The 21,620-nt window shown below is 44.1% G+C and overlaps 2 protein-coding genes across 10 annotated transcripts in view; one reads left to right on the plus strand and one right to left on the minus strand.

Annotated features, from left to right (window-relative positions):
• TERT (telomerase reverse transcriptase) overlaps positions 1–6,080 on the plus strand; it is an 84,848-nt gene extending 78,768 nt beyond the window's left edge. For 2 of the 8 annotated variants that reach the window (XM_083519048.1, XM_083519046.1), the window contains exon 17: positions 5,948–6,080. The gene's annotated coding sequence lies outside the window, so the exon portion shown is untranslated. Of the gene's footprint in view, positions 1–276; positions 440–1,980; positions 2,057–2,725; positions 2,789–3,775; positions 5,238–5,290; positions 5,445–5,947 lie in introns of those variants that run through there. The other 6 variants (XR_014529587.1, XR_014529586.1, XR_014529589.1 and 3 more) reach the window with 6 other exon arrangements.
• On the minus strand, positions 3,524–20,322 carry LOC310714187 (sodium-dependent neutral amino acid transporter B(0)AT3-like). Of its 2 annotated transcripts, XM_083519390.1 has the most exons (12): positions 19,971–20,320; positions 17,245–17,385; positions 15,439–15,576; positions 13,435–13,616; positions 12,200–12,310; positions 11,349–11,461; positions 9,713–9,841; positions 9,177–9,327; positions 8,122–8,326; positions 7,006–7,165; positions 5,470–5,626; positions 3,524–3,785 (listed from the first exon to the last, which is right to left on the minus strand). In XM_083519390.1, exons 1-12 carry the CDS (start codon positions 20,167–20,169, stop codon positions 3,603–3,605), a joined length of 1,869 nt encoding a protein of 622 aa, XP_083375516.1. In that variant the 5' UTR covers positions 20,170–20,320; the 3' UTR covers positions 3,524–3,602. The 2 variants fall into 2 exon arrangements, with proteins under 2 accessions (XP_083375516.1, XP_083375517.1); XM_083519391.1 differs by lacking the exon at positions 12,200–12,310 and having other exon boundaries at positions 19,971–20,322.
• Between the last annotated feature and the right edge of the window lie 1,298 nt (positions 20,323–21,620).

A 21,620-nucleotide genomic window follows, 5' to 3' on the forward strand; every position in this document is an offset into this window, starting at 1 on the left:
TGTGGGAGGCAGCACTGGTTCCAAATACTGGAAACCACAGGAGGGGGGTGCTTGAAGCAGCTAGGAAGCCTGCTCCCCATCACGTGCAGTTTCAAAATGTCCTTGGGAGTGCAGGGATAGAGTGGGCCAGTGTGCCATGCAGCCCAGAGGCATTGCATTGGCAAAAAATGGCCACCCTCATTTTAAAAGACAGCCTGTGGACCACCCAATAACCCTGTTTGGAATGATTTGTCTATCGCAGCAGTGATTGGTTGATTTTAGCATTCATCTTATCAGGTGAAATACAGTTGCTCCGGCAAATTCCAGAAGCTTCTGTACAGCTCCTGAAGGAAGTAACAGAACCACCACTATATGAAGATTTCAAAGCCATTCTGGATTGATAGATGCGGTCCTATTATAGGTAAACCAATTTATTTTTCCTTTAAAAAAGAAAAAGGAATACCGTATTTTTCGCCCTATAAGACGCACTTTTTCCCCTCCAAAAATGAAGGGGAAATGTGTGTGCGTCTTATGGGGCGAATGCAGAATCCTTGGCTTCAGCGATAGCAACGTGAAGCCTCAGAAGCCTGCGCTCCGGAGGCTTCACGTTGCTTCCGCTGAAGCCAGGAGAGTCTGCTCTTTGAGGCTGGCAGTGGGGGAAAGCAGCGCTTGCCCCAGAGGATGGGGGGCAGCGGGAAGGCGCACGACGCCTTGCCGCTACTCTCCATCCCGGCTTCGAGGCTGGCGGTGGGGAAAGCAGAGCTTCCCCCATCGCCAGTCCCAGAGGATGGGGGGCAGCAGGAAGGCGCGCGACGCCTTGCCGCTACTCTCCAAGATGGGTTTGAGGCTGGCGGTGGGGAAAGCAGCGCTTCCCCCATCGCCAGCCCCAGAGGATGGGGGGCAGCAGGAAGGTGCGTGACACCTTCCCGCTGCTCTCCAACCCTCCTTTGGGCTTTTGCAGGAGATGGGGGAATTCCCCCACCTCCCGCAAAAGCAGGCAAAAGCCGTGCGCTCTTTAAAGGGGCTCCGCGGCTTCTGCTGGCTTTTCTACGAGGGGGGGGGGATTCCCCCACATCCTAGAAAAGCCTGCAGAAGCCGCACACCCTTTAAAGAGCAAGCGGCTCTTGGGGGCTCTTCCCCAAGGAGGGAGAAGGGACTGACTGGCTGAGTCAGTCCCTTCTCCCTCCTGCGGGCTTTTGCGGGAGATGGGGGAATTCCTCCACCTCCCGCAAAATTAGGCAAAAGCCGCGCACTCTTTAAAGGGGCTCTGCGGCTTCTGCTGGCTTTTCTACGAGGGGGGGATTCCCCCACATCCTAGAAAAGCCTGCAGAAGCCGCGCACCCTTTAAAGAGCAAGCGGCTCTTGGGGGCTCTTCCCCAAGGAGGGAGAAGGGACTGACTGGCTGAGTCAGTCCCTTCTCCCTCCTGCGGGCTTTTGCGGGAGATGGGGGAATTCCTCCACCTCCCGCAAAAGCAGGCAAAAGCCGCGCGCTCTTTAAAGGGGCTCTGCGGCTTCTGCTGGCTTTTCTACGAGGGGGGGATTCCCCCACCTCCTAGAAAAGCCTGCAGGAGCCACGCACCCTTTAAAGAGCAAGTGGCTCTTGGGGGCTTTTCCCCAAGGAGGAAGAAGGGACTGACTGGCCGAGTCAGTCCCTTCTCCCTCCTGCGGGCTTTTGCGGGAGATGGGGGAATTCCCTCACCTCCTGCAAAAGCAGGCAAAAGCCGCACGCTCTTTAAAAGGGCTCTGCGGCTTCTGATGGCTTTTCTACGGGGGGAGATTCCCCCACCTCCTAGAAACGCCTGCAGGAGCCGCGCACCCTTTAAAGAGCAAGCGGCTCGTGGGGGCTTTTCCCCGAGGAGGGAGAAGGGACTGAAACGGCCAGTCAGTCCCTTCTCCCTCCTGGTCGAAAAGCCCGCAGGAGTTACGTAGGGCTCCTGTGGGCTTTTGCGGGAGGTGGGGGAATTCCGCCACCTCCCGCAAAAGCAGGGAGGTCAAGTATGGTAAATAGCTAAGTCAACCTCCTGTATCCCAAAGCAGGAAAAATGTAGTAATTTGGTGCCTGAAAGTACGCTTAGTGTCATGAATACATGAGTATTTTATCAGCAAAGTAAGTAATGGGATATGCTCCATTTTTAGTTCTTTTTTTTACCGTGTAAAAAATTCACCTAACCTGGAACTGTCAGGGGGAAATATATTTGTCTGTAATCCAACAATGGTGAGATGCCTATTCTGGTATCTTGCCAAAAAAGTGATCTATGGCTGCAAGTTTCTGTGTTCCGTTTACTAAGCCTTGTAAACTGCTTTTAAAAATGTGACTTCTGTTTTAAAAACTCGGTAGCACATTATTTTGTAATTGTGGCTGCCAGAACCATGTGGTTTTCCTTAAACCTTGCTGAGAAATCAAGACTATTATTGTACTGCACATGGCCTTTCAGCAAAAACAGTTGTTGTATCTTTCTTGGTAATAGCCCATTTACTTGGTAAGACTCAGATCTCCAATTTAGAAAATACAACTTGTGACTTAATGGATTGTGTCTTCTAAATTCCAGTTATTATTTATATATCTCAATCTGTCATAAGGGTAGTGCCTGAAAAGATCCTTACTGTGGAATTACCATGTTCTGTCTACTTATGTTTTGGAGGGTGTCCACTTATAATGTCATCATTTTGTAATCAGCCTCTAGCAGTTTCCTCCCCTTTCTAAATCTCATGCACCGAATGGCCTAAGCAAAGCACTTTCTTTCAGTTTCAGCCCCCACACCTGCAATATAGGTATAAGAATGTGGACCTGCCTTATATGGTTTGCATAGTAAGACTTACTAGATAATTTATGTTACAGATAGGTAGCCGTGTTGGTCTGCCATAGTCAAAATAAAAAATTCCTTCCAGTAGCACCTTAAATACCAACTAAGTTAGTTCTTGGTATGAGCTTTCGTGTGCATGCACACTTCTTCAGATATCTGAAGAAGTGTGCATGCACATGAAAGCTCATACCAAGAACTACCGTATTTTTTGCACCATAACACTCACTTTTTTCCTCCTAAAAAGTAAGGGGAAATGCCTGTGCGTGTTATGGAGCGAATGCCTGTGGGTGGCGGGGGGGGGGGGATCTGCTGCAGACGTGAGCAGAGGATCCATAGTTCCCCTTCCTTCCCTCCTCCATTGTTACAAAGCATGGATCCACATGGATCCTCAGGATTTTTGCATTGGGCTACTCCAAACTCACTGTCAGATCACATGTCTGTGGCCACAGCATGAACCACAAAAATCATATATCCACTATTTCGTTTAGAATATTTTTTTCTTGTTTTTCTCCTCTAAAAACTACGTGCGTGTTATGGTCTGGTGCGTGTTATAGAGCGAAAAATACGGTAACTTAGTTGGTCTTTAAGGTGCTACTGGAAGGAATTTTTTATTTAGATAATTTATGTGTTATGCATTATGAACATTCCTAAATGTTATATATAAAAATGCATTTATTTAGAAAATGGTTTTACGTAGAAATCCCTACATTCTTACTGAGTGAATACCTTAAATTTGAGGATACATGTGTGGTTTTTTTTATTGGTCAGGATAGGATGGGGGAAACAAGGGTGAGCAGATCGCTGAAACAAAAGTTAAGATCAGGTGCTACCAGTGCTGGTGTCTGGATGTATTATTTGTAGCAGTTTCTTTTTCAACACAATTCTCCAAAGTTGATAAATGGCTCCAAAAGGGATCATCAAGCATGGTACAGTTTCAAGCATCCCAGAGATGATGACAGCCCAGGGAGGATACTTTTTTGACTCTTTTGCAGGAAAATGTACCTTTGGGAGAAACAAATGTATTGCATGAAAGCCACACTGAACAGCATAATCTTCTATGCGTTTACACAGAAGTAAATCCCATCAGGTTAAGTGGGGATTGCTCCCAGGTAAGTGAGGACAGGAATTACAGCTTGTTAATACTTCCAAGTGGGAGCTAAGCAAAGCTTGGCAATATTCCAAAAGGGAAAGGGAAGACTCCTGAGTTGCATGCAGTGTAGGGCTAAGACTATCATCAGCACAAGAATGTCTCCTCACATGATGGTATGTACTCCCCCTCCTCTCCACTGATGCACCCCCTAAATACCTTCTAGGGATTTCCCAAACCCTCTGGTGCAAGCATCTCCAAACTCGCCCTCCAGATGTTTTGGGACTACAACTCCCATCATTCCTAGATAACAGGACCAGTGGTCAGGGGTGATGGGAACTGTAGTCCCAAAACATCTGGAGGGCCGAGTTTGGAGGTGCCTGCTCTGAAGCAAATTTTAGGATGCCATGGGAGGAGGGGGGGGGGGAAAGCCCCATTGTGCTAGTGGTGTGTTGTGTGTAACAAAAAACACTGTTTTTATGAACGCTCACTCCTGTCACACCAAATGGTAAAATCTCTCTGCTTTTATGTAGGCTGGGACTTGATTGCAAACAGTTATCATCAAGGCTGATCATCTGAAAACTCATGAAGCTGAACAGATCTGGGACTGGTCAGTGTCTGCATGGTTGACTAGGAACCACATGGCATCCATCTGTCTTGGGAGAAAGTGGAAGAGTGTGCCTTTGTGGGTAAAGTCAAACCATTACAGAGTTACAGCACCTACTGTGACTGTACAGAAAAAGCATGTTTGCTGCTACAGGTGCACTATGGCACTCCTTTCTGCGTCCCACCCCCATTGGTCATTCCTCCTCTGTCCACTACTGTGGATACACACCCTAACTGTCTTTCTCCAGGCAATACCATCTTGTAATAGGTTCATACGCAAGTTTGCTGGCTCACTACACTTACAGCAGACACACACCTCCTATGCCCCACAAAGAAGAAAACACCCCAGCAGGCATGTAGGGTTCTGTAAAGCCTGTTTTAGCTTGGTGTCCTAGATGGCAAGAGCCAGGATCACTCCAAGCCCTTGGTGGGCTGTAGTATATGACTGATGGCATCTTTGGGCTTGGTGTGAAAAGGATGTCTGTTTATTCAACCTGTTTTTAAGTTGCTCTTCAGGAATGCTCTTAGAGCAGCTTACAGCAGAGTAATAAAATCAAAATGTAAAACCATTTATTAAATGTCCGTCTGAAACAAAAGAGGCAGGACATTAAATAAAAAGGCCAACATAAAGCATCCTGTTGATTATACTTAATAATTTATAATTCTATTATTTATACCCCACCCATCTTACTGGGTTTCCCCGGCCACTCTGGGTGGCTTACAGCATATCTAAAAATATCCAGCATTAAAAATCTGGTGAGGTTAATTATTATTTTTTTATAATAGTTTTTTTTTATTGCTTTTTTCTGGTGAGGTTAATTAGCTGCAGGACCCCCTGTAAGCCCTAGTGATAGCCCAGGAATTCTGTGCTTAAGCAGAGCATCTTTATCAATTCAGGAGTTGAATTGAGATTCAGGAGTAGCAGCAAGATTGGAGTGAGAGCTCAATCCCCCCCCCATGAATGCAAATTAGGGTTGTATAAAGGTAACTTACATAATTTGGGTTCCAAGTATTGTAGCTTGATGGTGGCTCAACAAGTACATAGAAGAAAAAAATTAGGAGCATTGTCCCTGGCGAGAAAAATAGCCACATTGCCTTCCAATAGCATTTTAGTGGTCTTCCTATCATCTTTTCCACATCTGCACTGAATCTGTTAATGAAATGGATATATTTAGTGAGTGATCTGTGGACAATTCACTTGCATGCAACCTTATTAAAAATGAAGCCAGCTAAACTTCTGTTTCTCCTCTGACCGCATGCCTGCTCATCACTTGAACAAGCAGAGCAGCTACATAAGCATTACTCAAAAGAGGGAAATGCAAACAAAAGAGGATTCAGGCTTGCGTAAAACGTTTGCGTAAAACGTTTATGTGCTAATTTAGAAATGATTTTTGTGACTGAAATAGAAATGTATTACATGTCTCCATAGTGAGGAAGACTGATCAGCTAGCCTGTTCCATCTCCTTTCCAGGTGTTAACTTTGAAGCCTCTCCTCTCCCTGCCTAGAGTTCTTAATCTTTTAAACCAGAGGGATTTTCAAATCAAGGACTCCCTCAAATAGAGATCTATCCTCCCTGGCAGTTGCTTGGGCTGTTAAGTAGGCCACATGCACACAACCCCCCCCCCCCAAATTATGCATAAGGCTGCAAACCTTAGCTGGGATCTTATTCCCACTGTATGCAATGGAATTTATTTCTGAGCAGGGAGACATGTGATTATACTTCAAATACAATAAAAAGGTATCACTTGCTGCACCTAGGCCAGGAACAGATCTGGCAGACACCCTCACTTTTGACTTTCCTGCTTCGCTTAAAAATCAGATCTTCATTGCTCTTTAATGTTTTGTTTAGCCAGACACTTCCACAATTATTGGTACTGCTTGTAATTGTATTTTATGTTGCGCATCACTCCAGTGGTTTTTTTGGCGGTACAGAAATGCTTTTCTAAATAAATAGACTAAATAAAGGTTTCTTGCCTAGAGTGTTGTTTTCACAGGATAAAGGAGGGAAATGGAAGTGTCACACCTCACCAGCTTATCAATGGGCTTGGTTCTCATGATCCCTATGATGGGGGGGGGGCTGGTAAATCTGGGTCCTGGGCCATACCACTTCAAATAGCAATGGCTGTTGGCGACTGTACCTCTTCAGACTGAATGCCCCTCATATTAAACATAATGCCCCCCCCCCCATGAATGAGTATTCAGTTTTGAAACACAACTCACTAAAGCAGTCTGAAGCAGTCCTGATTAGACACCAGTTTACCTTGTAAACCCTCTTCAAGCATTAGAGTTAGTTTCCATGTAAGTGGGAGAGCAGGCGGGGCGGGGGGGGGGCGGGCAAGGCACTCCATCACTAAAAAATCCTGATTTGCATCACAAGATGTAGGTGGATTGCCTAGCTTCTCCATAGTGTGTTCATTTCTCAATAGAAATGCTTAGTGATGAATACAGCCTCACGTGTTCATCTGCCTTGAGTTGCTTATGCACCTAAGGGCTTATCCAGCTACATATACGAAGAAACATAGCCATACCTTTTCATTCCATAAAGAAATGCAACACCCATCACTTCAAAGAAAGCAATGACTAGCAAAGGCATGGTTCCCCCAAAGGCATCAAACATCTCAAGCCAGTAGTTTCCTGATCTCAGAGCAAAAAGCAGGCCCAGCAGAAAGGCAGTAAGGCATATTAAACCTACAGACAACAATATTCATTAGTCAATTAACACACATGAAATAAAAGAAAACCCAACCATTGGTGTTTACATGTGCATTTATAATCAATCCCAACATGTCTTTTCCGTTCTTGCCAAACACCCAAGTTTTGCCACTCACCTATCCTTAATGGTTAATGAGTGCAATGTGGCATCATTAAGACTGTACAGTTTCTGCTCACCAGATTATTGTTATTGCTGTTATTACTGTTTATTAATTTATATAGTGCCCTTCGGAGCTATCAGGGCAGTTCAAAAGATAAAAATACAGGATAAAAGCACATAATAAATAGAACAAAAACAAAACAATCACCCCTGCTCACACAACACATTTAAAAGGCCATAGAAGAAGAAGAAGAAGAAGAGTTTGGATTTGATATCCCGCCTTTCACTCCCTTTTAAGGAGTCTCAAAGCGGCTAACATTCTCCTTTCCCTTCCTCCCCCACAACAAACACTCTGTGAGGTGAGTGGGGCTGAGAGACTTCAGAGAAGTGTGACTGGCCCAAGGTCACCCAGCAGCTGCATGTGGAGGAGCGGAGACGCGAACCCGGTTCCCCAGATTACGAGACTACTGCTCTTAACCACTACACCACACTGGCTCTCTCTCTCCCAAGGCCTGGTTGAAGAGGGTTTGCCTGACACTTAAAGATGTATAATGAAGGTGCCAGCCAAACCTCCCTGGGGAGGTTAATGAATCTGGAAAGAACGTATCTTGAAACAACAGTAGCAGCTAAGAGAATGAGCAATGAGCCAGGATATTCCATCGAAATACTGTCATGCCCACGAACCCTATCTCAGCCCCCATCTGCAATACAGAAATAGTATTAAGCTACTGTTATTTACAATAGCTGAAATAATGTACAAGAAGCACTTTGAACCATATTAATCTTGAGCATGGTTAACAGCAAAGAAAAGGATTTGAGGAAGATGCCTTACCACATACAGCCTCCTTGCATATGTATCTAGACACAATGTGAGATTCTGTGAGAGGCGTCAAGATACTTTGAATGAGTCCAAAAATGGAAGATACACCAAGACTGAACAGCATGAGAAAAAACAGAATCGCCCAAGTGTTTGATCCAGGTATCTTAATGACGATTTCAGTGAACACAATAAAGGACAAGCCAGTTCCAGAAACACTCTGCAATATTCACAAATAATGGTAAAAACTGTCAGATTGATTTCTAAATGTCATTTATTCTAATGCAGAGGCAAAATGTTGTATTACTCAACATTTAGCCATCATCTGGAATAAGATACAGTCATTACCGATGACAAGTTCTTATCTTGACCTGGACCCTTGACACCTGAGATGTGCATTTTTGGGACTCACCATGTTTTAATGGTATTAAGTTGCTGTAATCTGTTTTTAGTGTTGCATTTTAAATTGTTGTCACTTGCCCTGGGAGCTAAGGGTGAAGGAAAGGTAATAAAATAATAAAAGCAGCCACCTAAGCTCACAGGTTGCTTTCTGTGGCTCTTTTAGTGCTCATACGTTCAGACACAGATATGGTTTGTGTGTGTCTCTGCAGAATTATAAGGGGAAACTTATCAAGCTGGACTAGAGTTCTGGTGGGTACCCTGAGCCCCATCTTCTGTGTGCAAGTATTTGTGGCTAAATAAAGTGGCCATAGAACACCCCAGTAACAGTAGTTGTAGGGGGGATGGTAGATTGTGTTTCTTCGGAGATAACCAGGCAAACAACTTGTGGTCTCTGTGCACTCATACATATGGGTAGAGTAACAAGCTAGTTTACCAGAGACACAGCAGCTTGTATGAAGCCAAAGAGCTAAACACAGCTCTTCTGAAAGAATTTCCTGCCTGGGCCATCACATCAATGGTAGCTGAAGACCGAGGGCTGTGACCCCCTTGCAGCATGGCAGAGGTCCAGCAGAGAAACTACAGAAAAATGCATTGGAAGCTGCAGAAGCCTTCATGGAATGTGACCAGAGAAGGAAGCCCCATTCATTCATGCAATGCAAGTACAATACCTTATCAAGGAAATACTGGAGATCACAATTTGCCAGTTTGAGAGATGCCAGTTTATGGATATCTGTTGCATTCAAATAACTGAGCCAAAATGTGCTGCTGTCTACAGTGATGTTGTCTTTCCTGAATGCCTTGGTGATGCTTTTAACATTTCTGTCAGTAAAGTCAGGAATGATACGAATTATTTGCATTGCCATAGTCCCTAAGAAAAACAACAGCAATTTGCTTCAAATAGGGGCAGGCCAGGGGCCAAACGGGTTTATGCACAACCACTGACGTGTGCTGGGACCAGGAACGCAACCCCCATACAAACAGGAAGTTGCCTGTATACCTGAATTAATGAATATGCACATGGAACATGCAGGATTGTATACTTTGTGTTCTATGCTACAATCTTATTTTAATTCTGCCCTCTGGGGTCTCCTAAACTGGTTTAAAGGGGGGGGTGACACAAAATTCTAGACAATGAAAAACAAAAATTGTGAACTTGGACCAACACCTTAAATTGGTTCCTAACTGTGAAACTTGAACGGCTCACCTTTCCAAGCATTCTTCATAGGCCACTGTTGCTTTGAACCCCAGAATTGAAAAAATTGGGATTGATGCAAACAAAGAAGTCAAAGAGTTTATTGCTGCTATCATGACAGCATCCAGTTCACAGTCATTACTAGGAAAAACAAGTACATAACAACCCGATTAAACGTTACAAAGGACAGCACCGAGTCTGTAACTTCTAATGTTATACATTTATTATTTTATTTGAAGTACTTGTACTCTATTCTTCATTGAATATTTTCAATCCCAGAACAGTAAAACAAAGCAATTGACAGATGGCATGTTGTCGCAGAAACTAAATAGCTGAAGGCACTACTGAAATATGTTGGTTTTGTCATTGTTATTATTATTAATTTCTTTATTCGCTGACAGGACTCAAAGCAGCTTACAGTTTAAAAACATGAACCACTAGAGAGAAAAAATTCATTGAAATACAATTAAACATGGATAGAATGAAAACTATAAACATGTAAAAAAAAAAATGTTTAAAACCTACCAATAATTACAATAAAAATTGTCCTCAATTTTTGTGTGTGGGAAAGAGAAAACAAGCGAGCAGCCCTAGAACAGAGTCTGAAAAAGACAAGGCCTGACTTGGTGCTGACCTTTAAAGCCCTAAACGGCCTTGGTCCAGTATATCTGAAGGAGCGTCTCCACCCCCATCGTTCTGCCCGGACACTGAGGTCCAGCACCGAGGGACTTCTGGCGGTTCCCTCACTGCGAGAAGCCAAGTTACAGGGAACCAGGCAGAGGGCCTTCTCGGTAGCGGCGCCTTCCCTGTGGAACACCCTCCCACCAGATGTCAAAGAGAACAACTACCACCAGGCTTTTAGAAGACATCAGAAGGCAGCCCTGTTTCGGGAAGCTTTTAATGTTTGATGTATTATAGTATTTTAATATTCTTTTGGAAGCCGCCCAGAGTGGCTGGGGAAGCCCAGCCAGATGGGCGGGGTATAAATAATAAATTATTATTATTACTATTATTATGACTAACCCTCTGTGAAAATCCAATGAAATGGCACTGGGGGTTCTAGAAATCTACTGGGGGAGGAGTGTTGATGCTGTATATTTGTATAACTAAAGCCTTTTGATACAGAAATGTCAGTAAGACTCTTCAGATCTCATTCAACAGAAACCAGCCCTGGTGCATGCACTGGAATCCCTGAAATCTCTCATCATTCTGGGACTGGAGAGGGCCCAGATATTATACATTTATCACATTTAGAGCTCACTTTTCTCCAAAGGATTCCAAGGTAGCATACAAGCAAGTTATGCTGTTTTATTCTCACAGGAACCTTAAGGCATAAGTTATACTGAGAGCATGCAGCAGCCTCAGTCACTCGCCTTCTCATTATTGCATCTCAAACGTAGCTGAACTTTGCCCAGCACTGGCATTGCAGAAAGAACAATAGAGAGCATCTTTGGGTTGCTCACACAGGAAAACATCAAGAGAACAGAGCCAACCGCTTTTCCTGGGCTCCAGTGTGGGCTGAATGAGAATTGAGTCTTGTCTCCAGAGATCACTGAGGCGCTATCTCATAGAAGTTTATTTGACTGCGTCAAACAACTCCTCTCCACATTGTGAGCGAAAGCTAACAAAACTGCAAGATTATACCTACATTGACGGGTTGTAGCTTGAATATGCTATGAGTCCCCCAAATCCTAAAGAAAGAGAGGAAAAAATCTGGGTGGCTGCATCAAGCCAGGCACGTGGATTGTTGATCTTCTTGAGCTGTGAGAGAGACAGAGAGAGTTCAAGGCTAAACACATTATTAGTCTCATAATTCCTGTGTATATTTCACTGATACAGGCCTTCCTGGCAAGCAGTGGAAAATTAGTGTGTTTTCTGAATTCAACAAATTCAGAACAGAACAATGCATTATACTGGCAAACAAGTGTTTCACAAACTGCCTGCTGGGGGCTTGTTGGAGGGGGAGAATCAGTGTGTAGGAGAGAGCGCTTAACTCTTTCCATGCTTGGCGATAGTCCCTTACAAATGCTCACTAGAGTGCTTTTACCTTCACTTGCACATCTTCCACTCTTGGACCCTGCCAGACGGAGAAATAAAAAGCAGCCCAGGGGAGCATTTGTAGGGAAGAATTGGTGGGCATAGGGAGGATTAATGACCTGCCCACTGGCTTCCTCAAATACAGAACTGGGACACCCCATGCTTGCACAATGAAGTGTAGTTCTGCCCTGTCTGCCAAAAAATAAGATTTGACCCAGGGTTGCCTATATTCGTGAATTTTAGAAAAGGGCACTTTTTACACAAGTTTCTGTTCTTCATAGATTCCAGAGGGAGTTAACAAAGTACAATTGCCAGAATATGTGTGGATCCCAACTAGTATTAAGTGGTAAACTAAGAAGAAGCATGGAGGAAAGTTCAAAGTTCAAAGCCACCTCTAAAAGACCAAGTCAGACTTTCCGTACATCATCTGGAACACCAAGGATCAATTGAATAAATACTTGCATTAGGAGTCATGAAGTAGAGTAATCCGTGAACAGCTCCTGGGAGAGTCAGTCCATAAATTAGGAATAATGTTAGAATTAGGAAAGAACATGGGGCTGTAAAATATATTGCCTAAGAGGAAGAGCAAAGCAGAGAAGAAAAAGGTGAGTGTCAGGAAGAGGTTAAGGCAATACCATGAAACAGATACTGTGCACACAAAATTACTGAACAGTTGCAGCTGAATCCACCTCAGTGATAAACTGTTTTTGTTTAGGGTGGTTTGAGGAAATGCAGAAGCTCATGCATGTGTGTAAATCACCACATAATGGTGCCATCCAGTGTGGTGCAGCAGTGGTTAACATGGCAGACTAGAATTGAGGAAACCTGTGGAGGTGTGTTCCACAGAAGTGCAGGGAGGTGGGGGAAGTGCAGGCAGTGGGGGCCCCCTCCCAACATTTTGTCTAAGTTGGTGCCTACGGCCATGAAGCTCACTGGTGACCTTGAGACAATTCTCCAGTCCAACTGACTGAAAGATTGTGAGCAGATTGTGTGCAAGAGGAAAGAGAAAGTAGCTTGAACTCTTTGGATGAGAAGTAAGATACTAATTAAAAAGGCAAGCATGCATTTTTTCTATGTTGCAGAGAAAAAAGGTAGAAAACACCTTGTGACACCTTAAGGACCAACACTGTAGGTCCTTATTAGGTGCATAAAGTCGCCAGAGAATGCTGGGTTTATCCATACACCCAGATTTTCCTGGACATAACTGGGATTCGTTCTCCGAAAATAATATCTAAAAGTTAAAATGTAAGGGCATATGGTAGCCAAAAAGCTCAACATATTTGCCCAAAGAAGCAATATATTATTCAACTGACTATTCATTATGACGTTTTATGACACAGTCCGAGTCAGGCCAAATAAACTGCTATTCCATCCCAAGGTGCTTTAGCCCTGCAGTCTAACTTGTGTTCCTCATAGTTGCACTTTATAGCTAATTAATCCATAATTTTGTTTCTCATTTGCTTTACATATTGCTGATCAAACACATGAAAAAAAATACCTCCTGCATATGGATTATAACCTAGCCTCCTCGCAGACGTATTAGTTTTCAATGGGCAGGTGCCTTTTAAAAATATGACAGAACATTCGTTCATGTGAGCTGCCTTCTGTCTCACGTGGTGCAGTGCAAAGATGGCTTTACCACCTCAGTAAGGACCAGGTCAGTGAAATACAGGTGTCTGGTAATAATCCCTGCTCACCTTTCCAGTCGATTCAATTCCTCGTACTGTAGAAATGTACACAATTAACCAGCAGGCTGCCAAACATAAAACCAGCCACCACTGAAGTGGGCCACTGTTTCCAATATCTGTGCTTATGTTTAAAGTGTACCTATACCAGAAATAATTGGTAGGTGTGCTTTTGTGACATTCTTCAATAAGTTCTGAAATAACAAGCACAGAAGGCATTATCAAAACAGATGGAATCATAGAAGAGTTGGAAAGGATCCTGACGATCAGGAATATGCAGTTGTCCCACACGGAGATCGAACCTGCAATCTTGGTGTTATCCGCACCATGCTCTTAACAGACTTTCCTAATATGGTGCCATCCAGATGTTTTGGACTAGAACGTCCATCAGCCCCAGCCAGCACAGCCAATGGTCAGCAATTCTGAGAGCCATAACCCAAAACATCTGGGGGTCAACAGGTTGGGGAAGACTATTGTAGATTCATTAAGTTCCACACACCACTGAGATAATATTGAGTAACCTGTATGTCATGTTATTTATTTGATTGCAAAGGGAAGTTCCTTCTGTTGTAGAGGGCTTCTTTCCCATTCTGCACCAATAGAGCGGGCAGATGGTATACTGCATTTAAAAAAAAACTCCATTCCATGTTTTGTTTTGTGTTTTGTTTTGTTTTGTTGGAAAGTGTGAACCTACCATAAACCCCTCTCCTCTGGAGTTCTAGAATGAGGTATTGTTTAGTTTGGGGAATAGCCTCCTCTTGATTGACAAACGGCTTCCCAAAGGAATGACATCAAGAGGAGATGCTTCACCTCAGCTCTTCCAGACCAAGCCTGGAACAAAACTCTCTAGCCCTACATATATTTGGGTTAGGGATGCAACCAGGCACACCCCAGGTGAATAGATATGTGCCTCATCCTCTTGAAGCTATTCCATTAAAGGGAAGGGGGCCTTTCTTCGGGCATCAGTTCTCTCTGCCCAGGAAGCTCTTGCTTTGGCATAACTAGTAAACTTTAAGCCAGGAGTGGGGAACCTTTGGACCTCCAGCTGTCATTGAACTACAACTCCCATCAGCCCTAGCAAGCATGGCCTATGGCTAGGGTTTGTCTGAGTCGTAGTGCAGTAAGAGTTGGAGGGCGTGAAGATGCCCCACACCTGCTTTAAGCTATTGGCCCCATCTACACAGCACTTTAAACCATTATTAAACTAAGCTGTGCCTTAAAGGTGAACTCACTGCTGCTTCATTCAGATGGGCAGGGTATAAATAAAAATATTCTACCTCTGCTGCATTACTTTGCCGAGTGTTTAGTTCAGTTCATATCCTATTCCCTTTTTGTACAACTTTACAGATGCTGCTTTCTCTGTCGTTTTGTCCTTTTGGAAGCTGCAAGATTTGGGGTGCAACTGCAGACACATGTTCATGAGGACACAGCCTAACTAGGCTGAGTCTTGCCCTGAAGAGCAGGCCTGGGGATGGGAAGATGTCAATTTAAAGTGCAGTGCATCTGGGTAGGTGGCGGGGGGGTGTGAACCCTACCCCCAACCTCAACTGTGCTTTTTGTATGCAAGAATAGAAGGGATGAATTGCATCCAAGGTTGTGTTCTGGCTCTAGTGTGCTCCCACTGTTGGTTTTTGAATCCATAGACATAAGACATTACCAATGATGTAGAGCTATTTTGTGTGTTTTCCATAAAATCAGCTTCAACCCACAAAGAATACTTAAGCCACATTTGACGTGCAGTTCATCCCCATCCCATCTCTGGTGTGCACAAATGCAACCTGACACACAGACACAGCTGATAATGTGTGCATAGCCTACACAGAAAAATGGGCACTTGTAGGGCTTTCACTTATCCCAATCTGTAGCTAGGGCCAAAGGAGGCATGGCAGGAACACACCTGGGTCTAACAGTTGCTGACTGTGGCAGAGTTGGACAAACAATTTAATGCAGTGGTTGAAGGATACATAGAAAAGCAGATAGTAATAACAGAAAGCAGCAAGAGACTTGGGAACTCACCTGGTTTGCTGGTATCTGTTGGGCAGAAACTCCAAGGTAATGGGTTTCGGAAAGAGTTTATAAAATACCACAAAATCCAGGCCAAAAGCATATTATAATACACACTCACTAGGAAGGACACTATCAGTGAACTGTAACCTGTGGAATATACAAGCACATGCAGAACTGGCATGAACAAAGACAATTGCTGTTTAACATAAATATTGCAAGAGCCTGATTCACACTATGGAAAGATCAAATCCAATTACTACCTGAACTCTGGCAGTCTGGAAAACAATATTGCTCTGTGAATTAAACGTTGGTGCTAACAAACTAAGCAGTAGGGCGGGGGGGGGAGGCAATTCCCATTTTGCCTCAGGTGGTGAAATCACACAGGTTGCCCGAGTGGCTCTGTTTATCTTCCATAGGCATGCAACTGCCTGAGTTTACCACTACTGGGATGTGGGTAGCGCTGTGGTCTAAACCACTGAGCCTCTTGGGCTTGCCGATCAGAAGGTCAGCGGTTCAAATCCCTAAGACGGGGTGAGCTCCCGTTGCTCTGTCCCTGCTCCTGCCAACGTAGCAGTTCAAAAGCATGCCAGTGCAAATAGATAGTTATCGCTGTGGTAGTAACCACAAACTGGGGGGGGGGGGCAATTCCCATTTTGCCTCAGGACAGGCTGCCCCAGTGGCTCTGTTTATCTTCTAGACCAGGAGTCAGCAAACGATCAGGCCTGATTGCCCTCTGGATCCGGCCCACAGACGGTCCTGGAATCGCCGCTTGGATCGGCTTCACTGTTCGGGCAGTGCCATTTTTTTTTTTTGCATTTTTTTTCCTGGGTGCCTTTCCCCCTCCACTCCACTCCCTCACACACACCATGGCGGCGGCGCCTCCCTCCTCTTGGCTTCTCCATGCCCTGTGGAGGAAGGGAGCTGGGCTTTGATTGGTGCCAGCAGCCAGCCAATCTGAAGCCTTGACACCCACCCGCTGGCCTCTCCGTCCATGGCTGCACTGTGGGCAATGTGACAGGCACGGGGCTTTGTCTGGAGCTTGGTGCACCTGCTGGCCCCGCACCTAGTGCCTGAGAAAGCTGGCCCAGAAAGGAGAAGCACCACCACCACCACTGGCTCCCAACCACAGGCAGAGCGGCGGCGGAGGTAGGAAAGCAGGGGGAGGGGCTGGGGGAGGGGGGAGAGAGAGAAGCCCCCCTCCACCACATGCGTGCACACACACACACAGTTCGGCCTGCCACAAGGTCTGAGGGGCGTTGAACCAGCCACCTCCTAAAAAAGTTTGCTGACCCCTGTTCCAGACAGATAAGCACGAAACTGCCTTAGTTTACTACTACTGGTAAGCGGGTAGCACTGTGGTCTAAACCACTGTGCCTCTTGGAATTGCCAATAAGAAGGTCAGCGGTTCAAATCCATGTGACGGGGTGAGCTCCCATTGCTCTGTCCCAACTCCTGCCACCCTAGCTGTTCAAAAACATGCCAGTGCAAGTAGATAAATAGGTATCGCTGTGGCGGGAAGGTAAGCAGTGTTTCTGTGCGCTCTGGTTTCCTTCACGGTCTTCCGTTGTACCAGAAGCGGTTTAGTCATGATGGCCACATGACCCAGAAAGTTGTTTGAGGACAAACACTGGCTCCCTCGGCCTGAAAGTGAGATGAGCACTGCAACCCCGTAGTCGCCTTTGACTGGCCCTTTACCTTTTACCCTACCACTACTGGGTTTGCTATTACAGCCTCATGTAACCCATGCGTTTTCCAGGAAGGAGCAATGATTAGAAGATTGTATAGTCACAAGTAAAGGCAATTGCAGAAACCTACCTAGTCCTCCCAGGTAAGGTGAGATGTGCCACCAGAGTCGAATGGTGCCTTTTTTCACACGTTGCCCTACAGCTAATTCAAGAAAAAATACAGGGATGCCTCCCAACACAAGCGTGGTGATGTATGGAATCAGGAATGCTCCTAGAAACACAATTTCCAAGCAGTTAGCTCAAAACAGTGTTAGCGGGTTGTTGTTTTTTTACTGTGGCATGCACTGAAAGCACATCTGATTGGTGGGGATTAAACTGCATAAATTAGTCCTGCTGTAGAAGATCTAGAAGGTGAAAGTCATGAAAAAATGGCTGTTTTTGCAGTTACATTTCAGCTTTGTTTTTATTCGTTTTTTTAAATTCTGGAATGGGGGGGAGATCTCTGAAAACAATCCATTCTGGACAATGCTTTTATGATTCTGTCATATGATACTTCAAAAACTCAGAAAGTATAAAGTATTTATGCCTCCCCTACCAATCATTTACCCTGTCCCACGTTAGCATTCCTAAAGGTCATATAGTGATAGAACAAAATGGCCTTGTCTCTTTTGATTTGGTAGTGTTGTTTTCTAAAACCAAAGTTAAATTAACTTTGAGGGGAATCAGCTAGAGTCAGCTCAGGTGTTCATAGCTCCCTTGGTCTATGTCTAAATTATCTGCCTTCCTTGAGAAGCAGAAGAGATTGGCAAAAAGTTACAACGAGGAATGCTGCTGCAAAAGAAGTTGCTCTTGGACAAAGTAGCTTGTTTCTAATTTCTTCATTTTTCAACAAGGAATAATATGTATCTTAAAATCATTTATCAGTGTTAAGAGTCAAAGTACAGAAACATCACTTTTAAAGAAGAGTTTGGATTTGATATCCGGCTTTATCACTACTCTAAGGAGTCTCAAAGTGGCTAACAATCTCCTTTTCCCTTCCTCTGCCACAACAGACACTCTGTGAGGTGAGTGAGGCTGAGAGACTTCAGAGAAGTGTGACTAGCCCAAGTTCACCCAGCAGCTGTATGTGGAGGAGCGGGGAATCAAGCCTGGTTCACAATTTTACCACTGAAATGAAGAAGACTGAGACGGAAGATTACATCAAAGTACTACAGACATGGTATGTGGAATGGAACGCAACGGAACTGAAAGGGGGGACGGACGACTTTTTATTTTTTTGCTCTATGTGATTAACTAATAACCCTCCCTCAACTAATTGCAAATGGGACTAAAAATGAATTGTGTGGGAATAATATGAACTTAAAGGTTTTACTCTGTGAAGGATTTGGAAAGAAGAAGGGCTCTCTTTGTGACGCAGTTAGAATGGAGATGTGATACGAGACCTGTGTTGCAGGAGGTTTGGTCTTGGGGAGGGCGAGCCGAAGATTTGTTATTTTTGAGGAGATTGTGATCTGGAAGGGGCAGCCTTCCTGGAAAAAGACTAATTTACGATGCAACAGGTCAGGAAAGTTAAAGAGCGAGCTTTTAGACTGCATTTCATCGGAACGACAAAATGGCGATTGCTTGCTCGAGCGGAAATGCCTGGACTATTGGATGAGAGTGATTTACGAGAGAGCAGCGCAAAGCCCACACAGAAACACAAATAAGACTGGTTTTTTTCAACCCACTTGCAGAGCAACTCGGAGGTAAATGAAAAGGAAAATGAGTAACGACAAGGATTGAGAAGAGGGGACTAGAAATATCATTCTTAAGATGAAAGCAGCAAAAATATTCGAGGATTGGACTCCTGACAATCAAGAAGCACAAAAATTTATAATTTGGAAAATAATTGGATTACATGATAAGTATTGTTATAATTTGGATTAATTGGTTTGATGTGTTTAATTTGGTAATATGAAACTTAATAAAAATTATTTTAAAAAAACAAAAACAAACCTGGTCCACCAGATTATGAGTCCACCACTACACCGCCCTGGCTCTTATTGTCATGGTTGCCTGGAAGCAAAGCTATTTATTTTATCATTTTTCTTGCCAATAAAAAAAAAACCAAACACTTTAAAAAATCCATGTCCATTTAGTCAGAGAAAGTAAACAACTTGATTCACTCAGGCACTAAATCCATGCAGTAAAACCAAATCAATCAGTAACAATAGATAACAATCGCAACAAGACTTAAAGCTTGGGTTGTAAGTCATTCAGTAATACTATTAAGCTCTGCATGCAAATCGTAAGAGTTGCAGTGAGGCATTGAAGTTAACAGAAAAATAGTGACATATTGCCCCCAATGTCTCTGTGTTGTTTTGCTCTGTGCACTTAGCCATCTGTCATTCAGGAGGAAGAGCAGGATATAAATGGATTTATTTATTTATTTTATCCAACCCACCAAAAAAGTACTTACTCCACCCCCTTTTACAGCTCCTGTGACAGTCTCCTCCCTCTAGCTATCATCTGCCACAGCTGAGGCCATCAGGTGGAGCGTAGCAACATTTAAGTACATTTGCAGCTGCCTCTGCAGAACCATTTTAGGCCACCTCTGTTCCCACCTATGGCTTTTTTACATCTCACATAGCGCTCCTTAATCTCCCTTAATGGCTCACCACCCAGGCTATCACCTCACTGGGAGGCTAGCCTGGCTATTCCAAGAATTAAAAGCACTGATTAAATTTTAACAATCGCTGGATCCAGAGATTAGAGGGGTGTGGCACACCCCAAACACATATTATTTTAGAACAAGAGGAGTGTGTCATAGTTTAGTCTGAACACAACTAATCAATTAAAAGGTGGGTTTTCTCTTACCTCCTCCGTAGGTTTGGCACAAGTATGGAAAACGCCACACATTTCCAAGACCCACAACAAATCCGGAACAGCTTAAAAGGTACTGGAATTTACTATCCCACTTGGGTCTTTGGGAGTGTTTAGAGCTGCTTTCGGGTTGATCAGTTGCCATCTTTACTTTACACTCTTCAACACTGCCTTTGGGTTGATCAGTTGCCATCTTTACAACCTCTTTTTTTCCTTTCACCACATATTTCTCCAATATTAGTAGCAGCCAGGCAACAGAACCTCCTCACTCACCATGTAAGCAGCAAAGGGGGGGAGGGCAGAAGAGGAATTATGAACAATGGATGGAACTTCCATCTGCGACATCACACCAAAGAATCCAGATAAAACAACCTAGCAACCTACAGCCACACAAATTACAGAGTTGAGATGAGGCACTGAATTTAACAGAAAAATTCTTACCTCTTGGAAGCAGTAAAGATATAATTTAACCCTTTCAGTCCAAACTCTAAATTGTATTACTTTTCCCAAAGGTTCCCTCTTTCCCTAGTATAGGAAAAAGACCACACGTTTGGTAAGTTAAAAAAATGGTTTACTTACACACTCTTCAAAGGTCAGCTTCATGTGTTTCATAAAAGGTTGCACAGGCAGTAATATTCACCTTAGTTACAAAGCGGCAGAAGTTCCTAAATTATTGGTAGAGGAACTCAAGAATGGATGCTGAGAGCCATGCAGTTGAGCTGGAGCAACCAACTCAAACCTCTTCACATGCTGAGCTTCTCAAGTAAACTGGAGAACAAAGGCTTGATTACGTAGTTCCTTCCAAGTTGAGGGGAAGTAGATAGTGAAGCCTGACAGGACAGCATACTCTATGGTATTAACCCCTTCATGCATTAATTAGAGTTAAGCATGTTGGTTATGTGAAACTGATTATCCCACAAACCCCTTCTCAATAAATGAACCACTGGGAGTCCCATCTTAACTCAAAGGTTCTCAAAACAGTCTCTTGGTCGAGGACTGGTCAGAATATTGACTGTAATTTCTTTGGTTTGACAATACACCAATTCAACAAGTCCATCTTGTACCACATCATACACATAGAGGTATTTCACCCAAATATGTTTGGTTCTTGCATGAAACGTCTCACTTTCCAAGAGTCAGCATCAGTGTAACCTAGTAGTTTTGGATTGCTGTTGACTTGCAGTTTACAGTTCATGGCTTCCTTTAAGTATCTAGTAATTCCTTGCATATCAGTCCAGTCCTTCTCAGTGGGAGAGCTAACATCCCTGCTTAGAATAACCGGCCCACGAGCCACCCCAGAACTGAGCCTCCTGCTCAGCGAGTTTGCAAACATTGTGCTAAACAGGCGCAGTGTGGTGCAAGGACTCGCTTCTGTGCCGGAAATCACATCTGTGCAGACACCAGAAATCGTGGGCACGCGCACCTACACACGCACGTGATCCGGCCCATGGAAGGATCTCCGCTGGAGTGAACCAGCCCAGGCGAGGTAAACCTTGCCAACCCCTGGATTAAGTACATGTAAAGCACATGACTTCCCCCAAATCCTGCAAACTGTGCCCCCCTAGCCCCGCCCCACCCAAGCTACAATTGCTTAACACCCTTTGTCTCCATCTGCTTATAGGAGACAAAATGCCTTTAAGCAAA

This window comes from Podarcis liolepis, assembly GCF_965112155.1.
Source record: "Podarcis liolepis genome assembly, chromosome: 8".
In the NCBI taxonomy this organism is placed as follows: Eukaryota; Metazoa; Chordata; class Lepidosauria; order Squamata; family Lacertidae; genus Podarcis; species Podarcis liolepis.